The 12311-nt window shown below is 36.4% G+C and overlaps 1 protein-coding gene across 2 annotated transcripts in view; it reads left to right on the top strand.

Moving 5' to 3' along the window:
* NTS (neurotensin) overlaps positions 1-6438 on the top strand; it is a 71231-nt gene extending 64793 nt beyond the window's left edge. For both annotated transcript variants that reach the window (XM_060306293.1, XM_030855408.2), the window contains exons 4-5: positions 3261-3485; positions 5741-6438. In XM_060306293.1, the coding sequence (XP_060162276.1) occupies positions 3261-3485; positions 5741-5893 (378 nt within the window). In that variant the 3' untranslated portion in view covers positions 5894-6438. The remainder of the gene's footprint in view (positions 1-3260; positions 3486-5740) is intronic.
* Positions 6439-12311: the final 5873 nt, after the last annotated feature.

Below are 12311 nucleotides of genomic sequence, written 5' to 3'. Positions count from 1 at the left end.
AGGATTTATTACTAGCCCTTACCTTTTGTATTCAGCTGTAAGAACTTCAGAGCTCCACCACAGATGACTTTATTTTTACTTAGGTGAAATACTTGAATTCACCATGAATTCACCAATTCACCAATTCAAATGCTTGTAATACATTTGATTTCAGTGTATTATAGATAGTGACCACTAGTAATATAGATTAGGTCCCATTTAATTAAGGAAACCAAAATTTGACCAGGATCTTATTCAGTATTAGAAGTTTAATCAAATAATGCTAAGTAAGAACCACAAATATTCTTGTTTTCCTCATTTTAAAAGCAAGAGAAGACAATATTCTAAATTTCTTATCTATAGGCTTAGGTCTATTATAGACATTTACGTAAAATAATTTAATAAATAAGAATGTTTATTGTTAAAGAAAATTATTCATGACACTTGTTAAAGGTAGCAAGGAAGACTTTATTCAAGAGGAACTATGGTTTTGCAAAGATCAGGCTTAACTCCAAGCACAACAAGGACAAGTGTGGATTTACAGCCAAGGAACAGGGTTGGGGTGGATCATTGTATGGAAAATTACTGAGGAAACTCTAAATCTAGGAGGATTCTTGCTAGACAACTCAATAGAATCCTAGGATGATCAGGTATCAATGGTGGGGCATTTTTGCTAACTTGACTCAGAAGGATTCTTGCTAAAACTGGACTAAGTAGACCAAGGACAGAGCCCAAGGTTGGGACCTCGTCAAGAAGAGGGCTCAGAGGATCCTAGCTCAGATTTCATCAAAGACAGAGTGTCATTTTCTTGAGTGAACTATTTAAACCTTATAAGAAATGTTCTTAAATACATGTCTATTTAGACATCCTATGGTCAAAAGTGCCCTCTCTGCGGTGCTTCCAAAGTATGACAGGGGCTAAGGTGATATTAAATAGTATACTAGTGAGTGATGCAGTGACTGTTTTAACTGGCAGAAGAGAACAAAATGCTTTACTCAGTTTCCTCATCCAAAAAAATAATCAGACAACACAAGTCCTGACAGATACTTTATGAATAAAGCATTATATGGTCAATTAGTTTGGGGAGCATTGGATATTATGTTAGCACCGTTGAAACATTACAATGAATATTTGCAAGTAAAAAGCTCAAGAAGCCTTTAAATTTCCTTTAAACTTCCTTTAAACTCAAGTTTTCCAATTCTCTTGACAGTGGAACTCCTTTTTAAAAACAGTGAGTACAGAGCTAGTGTTCTAAGGAAAACACTCAATCAGATGATCTCTAAAGAGCTTTCCGAATGTAAAATTGTACTATCCCATTAATTGACAAGACATAAGGTGTTGCTGCCACACAGTGGAGCATGCTGCCTCTAAGTTTCCCATAGCAGAAAAATTCAAGAACAGGCTGATAATCACATTCGAGGGGCATAGTTGAATGTATTTCCAAACTGTTTGAAAACATTATAGTGAATATTTTTGTACTCACAGATTTGCATGTCCCTAAGGTAAAGTCTTAATCAAAGGGTATGAACATTTACAATTTTTATACATATTGCCAAAACACCTTTCAAGAAATTATACCAATATATACTCAGACCAACAAATATTTAGAAGAGAAAGTGTCTGTTTCTCCATATCCTCATAAGTACATCAAGTGTACTTATACTTTTTAGGGTCTTCTGATCTGATAGTAGCCAAGTTGAACATCATTCCACATATTTCTGTTCCATATTTCTTCTTTGATAGCGATTCTTTGACAGCGATTCTGCTCATATTATTTATCTGAGGTTGAACACTTTTTAAGTGTTTTTTTGTTCTTGTTTTGTTTTGTTTGTTTGTTTTTTAATTGGGGCATTCACCAGTTTCTTTTGGAAGAGCTCCACCTCTGTTAGGTATATTAACATTTTGTGGCAGCTTTTACAGTATGTCTTGCTTTTGATTTTAGTTCAGGCTGTTAATTTTTGAGAGATAATTTACACATTTATGTATTATAAATTATCTTTTCCTTTATGGATTCTGGTTTGGATATTTGCTTAACAATATTTTTCCAAATTTATAAAATAAATTCTATATATTTACATATTTTTATTTTTACTCATATTTAACCCATCTGGATATTGTTAGACTATAATATGTCAATAAAAGTTATAACTAGATCTAAATCCAGATTTCCCCATAGCCAACTGTCCCAAGGACTTCAAATGCAAACTTTGCTATAACGCTCTTCAATCATATTTACTTGGATCAAATTTTGGACATTATATTCTCTTTTGTTGAGTTTTATATTTATGCTTGTTCTATTAATTCACTCTTTGATTACTGCAGCTTTAAGATACATTTTAATATCTGGTAGAGTAAGTCCTTCCTCATTATCTTTTTATTTTTCTAAGTCTTCTTAGTTCTCACATATTCATACTTCCAAATTAACTTTATAATTGTTTTGGTACACTCCTTCCTCTAAACTTCCAGTCTTCCCATATTTTCCAAATTGGAACTTTGATTTGGAATTGCATTGCATTTGGAGAATAATTCACAGAGAATTGACACCAATAAAATTGATACTAATATTTTTGAATCTTCTCATCACAGCTTTGTGGTCATTCAAAAAAGCTTTTTTTATGTTCTTTAGAAAAAATTTATGCTTTTCTTCATCTATGCCCTTTGAGATGCTTGTTAAGTTTTATAAGTTATTTCACACTTAGTTTCTCCAAAAATTGGAAAATGAGAAAGTTGTTAATTATGGTAATAATGGTTTCAGACAAGATCTTATTAGAAAAGGATATTTTAGAAAATATTATAATTTTCAAATAAATAAATTGATCATCTGTGATGCTACCTGTGACAACTATTAATGTGTGGAATAGATTCGTGGTCTCACACTACTGTAATTATCCAAATCTATTAGTATCACCTTGGCCGCTGTTCCATTAGACACTAAACTGAAGTGTAATAAGGAGAGAGTGATATTTTTAATATTTTCACCTGTGATATATACATATATATTTATGTATTTCTACTTACTGTAATTTCTATTTTCTTTCTTGCTTTGCTCATTTATGTGTGTGTTTATGTGTATTAACTTTATTGCATTTGGCAAATAGAGGATATGAAGTATCGACACTATTCAACTTTGTGATATGAAGTTACTAATTAATAACAGTGTTTTTATTTGGCTAGACTAACAATTAGGTCTTAAAAGGTAATGGCTTAGCACAATAGAAATTGATTTCTAACTCTTACAACACAAATTTTAATTGCATTAACTATTTCTTTCTACATTTCAGATCAGTAAAGCAAGTGTTCCCTCTTGGAAAATGAGCCTGCTGAATGTGTGCAGTCTTATAAATAACCAGAACAGCCAAGCCGAGGAAACAGGAGAGTTTCCTGAGGAGGAGCTTATTACAAGAAGGAAATTTCCAACTACCTTAGATGGCTTTAGCTTGGAAGCAATGCTGACAATATACCAGCTCCGAAAAATCTGTCACAGCAGGGCCTTTCAACACTGGGAGGTAAACAAAAACAAAATACAAAGATGATTGTGGTTATACTAGTTAACTCTCATTTGTACTGATTTTTTTAATCCTGATCGTTATCATAACAGGAAGACTTACAAATATTAAGGAAGAATAAACCATGTGTTGAGGTTAACATTCCTTCAGATCTTCAAAGTATCCTGCAAATATTTGGAGTTTAGCAAAATATCTTTTCTTTGGTCTTAAAAGGGGGATCTGTCTTAGGGCAGATTTGGTACATATGCTTTTATTGTGGATGGCATGGTTAGGCAGTTTTTGGTGGTGGTGGTGGCATGCCTAAGAAATTTAGGAAACTCAAAATGTTTTCTTAGAAACACATAAGTCATGTGTGTTTATTTATAAACAAACACAGAACACAAAAGGTTCCAGTTTTATTTGAATATATTAGGCAAATAAAACCAGAATGATAAGGATGTATGCATATTTCTATTTTAATTGAATGTGTGGATTGTGGATTTCAATCATCCTTAGAAGCTAAACGAGGTCCACTATGGCTAGTACAGCCCAATTTCATTATCCAGAACTACCACAAAGGACTGGATGAATCAGTTCTATTAAATACTACACTGGTGACTCACCACCTTTGGTTTGGAAATTTTTGGAAGAGAAAAGAGAAACGAAAATTCTTTAAGAAAAAATAAGAAGAAAATTTTAAAATTTTCCTGGCAAGGGAAATATTTCTTTCAGATTAACCCCTAAGAGAAATTTACTTCATGTTTCATATTCTGGGCTTATACAAACACTGGGGATCTGAGGGTCTGAGGATGCCTTTCCTGCTAATATAACAATCTCTATAACACACTGTCCCAGAGATACCCTGTGGAAAAGAAGAAATGAAATGCAGAACTTCTAGTGTTTATTCTAACTTGTAAACAAAATGATATTTTCCAGATTAAAAAAAAAATCTAGTTTTAATTTTTCTTGCTGGACTGTTTATCCCTTAATTCCAATTCCAGCTAAATGATTTTCTCTTTAAAATATTACATCAATAAAACTTGAAAAATACTAATTTTAACATAGGGAAATATCAATTATGTGCTGTTTATCCAGGAAAAAAAAACCCCTCAATAAACTATAATACAGACAAATCAGGTGCACATAAGATTAAAACTTTTGCTATTTTAAATGTTGTTGAGTGATTTAAAATAAAATGATAGTATTATTCAGAGTGTAGTACAATTACAGACTATGTGCACAGAGAAACAAAAGATTAAGAAACTAGATTGTCTGACAGTAGCTGTTTTTCCTTCTATGAAATTGAACAGCTGTGGGTTGAAATAAAGTACTTGTGATACGATTCAATGCATGCGGGTTATGATTAAAAACTTACTCTCCTGTCAGTATTAGTTATAGTCACCCCAAAGTTTAGAAGATATTCACAGATATGAATACAGTTCTTACCTTGAGCGTTGATTTTAAAAAAAATTTTGTGTAAATCGTGTGCAAAACTCTGGAAAGAGTTCCTAAATATTTTTTGCCAGTGGAACATTTGAATCAGAACAGTACTATCAGAAAAAGTGTTTGGAACTAATTTTAGAATGCAGCATATTTGATGAGGTATTAGACAAGATTCTACATTGAGATTAACTCCCTTGTGTTTTTGAATGTGAACTTGCTTTTAATGATTAACTATTAAACCGCACAATCTAAAGATCTTTACCATTTAAACAGAGTTTTCACATATGTTAATTTCTACAACAGCTGAACAAGTAAGCAGAACAAGCATTCCTCTCTCTTTGAGCAATAGATCTTTAGAATGGCTTTCAAGTCAAATCAGTAATTAACTTAATTGAATATAAAATTCTATTGACCTTTGAGGCCAAACGTGGTTTACTAGATTCAAAACTTTGTATTTGTTGTGATTTATGATATATTTCCATCTTTTGGTCTACCATAAATTAAAGAAAAATACTCAAAATTATATTAAGTGTGTTCCTTCATTTGGAGGTATTAATATATGGCCTTGACAAATATAGAAAGCAAATTTTAAAGGCTGGCCTGATGAACTAAGAGCACAGAACAGAGAATCAGAAAAATCATGTTCTCATCCTGTCTCAGCCACTTGATAGCCACCTGTTCTTGGGCAAAACATTTAATTGTTGTGAACCGCATACATCTCATCCACATATATCTTACTGTCTGAATAGCAAATGAGATAAAAGGTAGACAAATACTCTGAAATGGAAGACTTTATGCATGTATGTTTCATTCATATTCGGTCTATCTTGCAGTTGATTCAGGAAGAGGTTCTTGATACTGGAAATGACAGAAATGAAAAGGAAGAAGTTATAAAGAGAAAAATTCCTTACATTCTGAAACGGCAGCTGTATGAGAGTAAACCCAGAAGACCCTACATTCTCAAAAGAGGTTCTTACTACTACTGAGAGGATATTTTATTTACATGTGATTGTGATTTACCGTCCTTTAATTAAATATCAAATTATATTTGTGTGGAAATATGACAACACAATTATTTTGTCTCTGCTACAATTGTGGTTTATTAGATGTGATTTTTCTGCATTAATATAAATTGGACTAAGTGTTTTCAAATAAATCTAGGTCTTGAGCATGATGTGTTGTGTATAACTGGAGTAGATATGAATTAAGTCATATGTAGAACGTTTTGTCATTTTGCAAAGCACTTAATGGGTTGTTGAAACAGTCAAAATGTTTGACATTCTAAACCAAATTATAAGAGATTAGAACAGAGTCTTATGGCAAAGTCTAGCTTACATGTCATTAACCCCAAACAGAATAATAGCACCTGTTTTATTATCTGACTGAACGTTTTATCGAATTAAAAGAAATACGTGCTCTCTTCCAAGACTTACTCATGAATCTCTCAGATATGGGGAAGGCAATAGTAGTAAAATAGGACCATCTTCAAAGAATGTTTAATGAATTATTGTTAATTCTGCTTATCTTAATGAATGATCTTCAACTGAATTTGTTTTTCTGTTAAATAAACTTAATAGCTAACAAAAAAAACAACAAGCCATCAGAACCATGTTTCTTTGCAGATTTACCATCATTAGAAGAGTTACCCTTTATTGACATTTTCCCCTCACATCCAGTAAATGATAGCTTTATTTTTAACCTCACTGAGGAATTTATGTGACTAATATTTTTCCCACTTAGGAGACCATTTCTGAGGCAAAAGGCATATTTGAAATAACTCCTCATGAATTTCCTTAAACACTGTACTTACAGTCTCATAAGCCCTCACAGCCCTTACACCCCACCATGAGCAGTGGCCTCCTAGACTCCTGCTCTGACAGGGGGCCTAGGAGGACCTCTCTTTACAGGTTGCATCCTAGTCCCATAGTCATCTATGAAGGAAGATATCAGGATTTGACTTATTCTAGAATTAAGGAGTTTTGAGAACTCTATGGCCTTTAGATGAGATCGCCCCCTCCCCCAGGCTAAACCCCACTTGGTAGGATTTAAGTGTAGCTCACCAATCTCTGAGTTTTTCTGATAAAACCATGACTTCTCACAACTACCTCCCTACCATCTTTTATAGTCCTAACAGCTTCAACATAGTGAAGCTTTTATAGTCCTAACAACTACCTCCCTACCATCTTTTATAGTCCTAACAGCTTCAACATAGTGCTCAAGGGCTTCCCTGGTGGCGCAGTGGTTGGGAGTCCGCCTGCCGATGCAGGGGACACGGGTTCGTGCCCCGGTCTGGGAAGATCCCACGTGCCGCGAAGCGGCTGGGCCCGTGAGCCATGGCCGCTGAGCCTGCGTGTCCAGAGCCTGTGCTCCGCGGCGGGAGAGGCCACGGCAGTGAGAGGCCCACATATCGCAAAAAAAAAAAAAAAAAAAAAAAAAATAGTGCTCAAGGCACTGATCCTAAGAAGGAAACTACTCCATAGTGATTAAGAGTGTCTACTCTGGAGTCAGAAGGCCCAGATTCAGCTCCACTGTTCACTAGTAATCTTGGACAATTTATTTAACCTCTCTGTCTCCTCAGCTACTAAATGTGCGGTCTGGAGGACGGTAAAGTAGTCTGATATGGTGTAAAATGCTTACGACGGTACCTGGAATAGATTAATAACACACTAAATTTAACAGTTCTTCTGGCCACTTTCCTACTGGTTTTCCTTTCTTCTTCACAAACTACAGAGCATAACACAGTTTCATATGCTAACCCTCTGTGTTTTGAACAACTGCTGATCTCCTTTTTACTTGCTTCATTCATTATCCTTGAGGACTTCCACATACACGTGCAAGATCCCTCCATAATCTCCCTTCTCAGTCCCTGACATCTTCACTTCCAATAATAAACATTATATCCATTTCACCTCATCCCATCACTTCCATGGTCCTTCCATAGTACTTCTCACTCCCAATAAATTCAACCTCTCCAAAAATCTCGATTTCAAGCACTCTCCTCTCTACACGTCATCTTCTCTCTCCAGTTCACATAATCTATCACTCTCTAACATTTATGATTCCATCTAATACATTGTCCCCACTTCTTTTCACTCTTCACCTTCTAATCATGCCCTCACTTTGCACTTTACTTGGCTTAGATTCTATCGTGTAAAATTAAAATCACTCCCTTATTACCCTCAATTTCCTGTCCTTCTACATTATAGTAGCCCGTGGGAACACCATCAGTTAAACTGAAATCTCCCCCTGATTGTGACCTGACCTGAGAAGCTGAACATAGCTGGAGAAAAGCACCCAAACCGTTGAAGTGTCACGCTTAAAATTTGTGATCGCAAATCTCAAGAGGGTCCTTAGTACTGCCCAATATTCCTACTCTGTTTGCATGATAAATTTTGCCTCCAGTTCTCACTAATGATTGTTTTATATCTTCTCTTCTTCCTTAAATTGCAACACTCGTCATTCTCCTGACATTCGTCAGATGACTTTCTAATGATCTCACCCAAAATACAAAGCAATAAGAAGAAAATCATATTTCCCTACCACTGAATGTAACAATTCCCTTGCATTTGTGCCTCACTCTCTTACATTTCAACAGAGGAACTGTCTCTTCTCTTCTGAGGTTTACTCCTTTATTTCCCCATGTCAGTGAACGGTCCCACCAACTGCTCAGGCCAAAAATCTAGTAGTAATTCTTAACTCCTCTCTTTAATACGAACCTGCCATTTCATCTGTTAAGAACTTTTGTTGGCTTTGCTTTCCAAAAACATCTCAAATCTGTCTGCTTCTTGCCATATCCACCACTACTGCCCTAATCCACACATTTTCCTCCCCCCCGGGACTGTGACAGTTTCTTCCCAGCTGCTTTATTCTTATCGTCTTATTCATCTATATCCTCATAGAGGAATAAAATTTTTAAAAATATTAATTAGATTATGCCATGCGTCTCTCCTCAAAATTCCAGAGTGTCTTTCCCTTGCATTTTGGATTAAATCCAAATTCTGTCTTAAAAAGCCTGAAATGCCGCAGCATTGGTTTACTTCTCTGTTTAATTTCACTCATTCCCCTCCAGTCATATTGGCCTTTTTGTTATTCTTCTATCCAACTTGTTTCTGCTCCAGAAACAAAAAACAGTTGCTGAAACCTCTTTTCTGGAAAGCTCTTCTGGTTGAAAATCCTTTTTCCTGGGTACACAGGACATCCACTTAAAGATTACATTTTCAGCATCTCTTGTCATAGGAACGGCTAAGTTGGAACCAATGGGATAATGGGTGGTAAAAATATGTATAACTTGTGGGTCTATAATAACTTAAAGAGAAACTTCATTCCCTGAACTTTGACTTTTTCCTCATTTTGTTTTTTTGGTCTTAAATGTGAATTTATTGTAACCACACAAGTGAATACCATTGTCTTGAGCATGACACTGATTGATAGAGCTTGTAGAGCAAAGCTGCCTCACCGGCCTGGACCAACCACATTGTTACTTGAAAGAGAAATGCATTTCTAACTTATTTAAGCCACTGTATTTTTCAGCCTCATTGTTACAACGCCTCAACCATTATTCTAATTGTTACAATCTTCTCATGGTTTATTTTTCACATAATTTAGATCTCTGCACATATGGCATATGTACAGTGAGGACTTTTCTTAAATAACCTTCATCCCTGAGTCAATATCCATCTCACTTGCTTTATTTGTCTACAGCCATACCACCCTGAATGCATCTGATCTCATCTCATTTACATTCCTATATTTTTCTTCATATTTGAAAAAGAAAAAAAAAGCAGCCATTGACAGCAATCAGCTGGGAGCTGGCCTGGCACCAACAGCTAGGCTATGGTGCCCTCCAGTTAAACACAGACAATTTCATAGAATAAAACTTCAGAAAGGGTCATTCTAACCATGATGGCAAAAGACAATAAACATGACCACGCTATAATCGTGTCTGAGCAAAAACAAGGACACCACAAACCAGAGAAATGATCTAACATCCTCCTTTCCCACATAATTTGAGTGACTACTGCTTTAACTAAGCTCTATTTTTCTACCTCTAGCATAAAAACCACTATAATACCCAATCAAAGAAATACCCTCACTTTCTGAAAACACCCAAACCAGAGCAAAACCACACTTTCAGAATATTCTTCAAATCACAAGTCTAAATCCTGTAAAAGCCCCCTACATACGCCCTGTTATTGGGAGGTCCCCTGGTTTTCCATTGAATGAGATCTCCAGGACCAACAAACCCGACCTTGTGGGAGAGTGCTGTCTGTGGTCTTTGGCTGGTAGACATCAGCACAGCACATATCATAACTTGAAATTATATAGTAATGTATTTGTTTACTTGTTCATAATTTTTCACCCCCGCTCGAATGTGTAACCTTTGTGAAGACAAGGATTTTGTTTTGCTTATTCATAGTTGTATTCCCAAGGTTGAGCACCAGGCCTGGTAACTGTTAGTAAGATTTGTTTAATGAATGAATAAATTAGCAGCAGAATTGCCTTTTCTCTTCTAATAAGAGGTTTTAGACATAGTTTCTACACATTTTTAAGCCCCTTCTTAGAGATTACACTTCAGAAAGACTGGTTATGAGCTCAGATATCCACACAAAGTCCCTGGTCTTTTGTGAAACATCACAGAATGTAGGAGGTTAAAGCTCACCTTCACTAACAGTGGCCACCTGGGGAGATGAGGCTTCATTTTTTGTCTCTAGATTCCCTTCTGTGAGGAAAACAAACAAAAATGCCAAAGTGAAATTGGCAGTACAGTTGACCCTTCCTTGAACAACATGGGGGTTAGGGGCACTGACTCCCTGTGGAGTTGGAAATTCATATATAACTTTACAGTCAGCCTTCCTTACCCATGGTTTCTCATCTGCAGGTTCAACCAGCAGGGACTGTGTAGTACTATAGTGTATTCATTGAAAAAAAATCCATGTGTGAGTGGATCTGTGCATCTCAATCTCATGTTGTTCAGGGTCAACCGTAGTTAAAAGGGGAAGGAATGGATTTGTGAAATATAAAGAGAAAGTACTAACATGAACTGGTACTTGAATGTAGGAGGAAAGAAGAAAGGAATATTCTAGATTATTTTGAGATTTCAAGTCAGGAACCTTGTTCTATATTTGCAAATTTTGAGATTTCCCTTAGTTCGAGCTATGTGAAACTTAAATATTTAAATCCAGTCCCTGCCTAGGAGTCCACCAAGATGACAACATCGAAGGCTTCTGAAATCCTTTCCCATAGGCACGCCAAATTAACAAGCACCCATGGAGCCATTTCCTCTGAAAGAAATCCAGAGACTAGCTGAGCAACTTCTACACATTGGGCAAATGAGAAAATACCCAGATTGAAACAGGTAGGAAAGGCTGAGGCATGCCCTCACCATACAACTCACCCTGGCACCGTGCTATACAGTTGGGAGGGAATGCCCAACTCCTAGTGTCACCTTCAGAAGCAAAAGATTTGGACTGTACATCTGGTGCCCCTACTTTAAGGCTCCCATTTGAGGGACAGGCTCCCCCAAAACACTCAGCCCTGAAAGCCAACATGGCTTATGTCCATGAGACCCATAAGGCTATGATAAACAAAAGAGCAGTTCTTAACAGGCGTGCTCACGCTTGCGCAGTGTTGTGTACTTGTTTGATATGATCTAGAATCCACTTGCTTTTTGTTCTAAGAATGAAGTTGTTTACACTGAGAAAGCTGTGTCAGGATATCATCATTAGCATGAACACTCAGTAGCTCAGCAATTGACAGGCACAGCTGGGGGCTTATTGATAAGAACTGTTGTGAAAGAGTGACTCTGGCTGGGGGATTTTAAGCTTTAAATACTAAGAGGTTTGACCAGCAACTCAAAAGTGTTTAGTCTGGGCAAGGCTACCCTGTGCTAATCGAAACAGCTTTCCAAAGATCTCCTGGCTGGGCAAGGCGACTCTTTGCCAGGCAGTGGTGAAAACTATGCAGAGCCCCTGAGAGGGATATCATCTTTCCCGTCAACACTGGCATCTTTGTTCCCAGCAATGGCTCTAGTAACAAGGGACTTTTGCTTTGGCACTGGCAGCTGGCTAAGCTGACCCTCCCAAGAACAACTCGTAGAAAGGTACACCTCACCTAAATTTGGGCTTTATTCCTTTTCTCTCCCCCTTGCCTGAAACAATATTGTGATTAATCTATTGTTGGTTTGGAGGACATGGAATCAACCTAAGTGTCCATCGACAGATGAATGGATAAAGAAGAAGTGGCACATATATACAATGGAATATTACTCAGCCATAAAAAGAAACGAAATTGAGTTATTTGTAGTGAGGTGGATGGATCTAGAGTCTGTCATAAAGAGTGAAGTCAGTCAGAAAGAGAAAAACAAATACCATATGCTAACGCATATATATAGAATCTAAAAAAAAA

The sequence above is a fragment of the Globicephala melas genome, chromosome 10 (assembly GCF_963455315.2).
Source record: "Globicephala melas chromosome 10, mGloMel1.2, whole genome shotgun sequence".
Lineage (NCBI taxonomy): Eukaryota > Metazoa > Chordata > Mammalia > Artiodactyla > Delphinidae > Globicephala > Globicephala melas.
The sequence above is the reverse complement of the archived record's forward strand: the minus strand, read 5'-3'. Positions and strand labels throughout refer to the sequence as shown.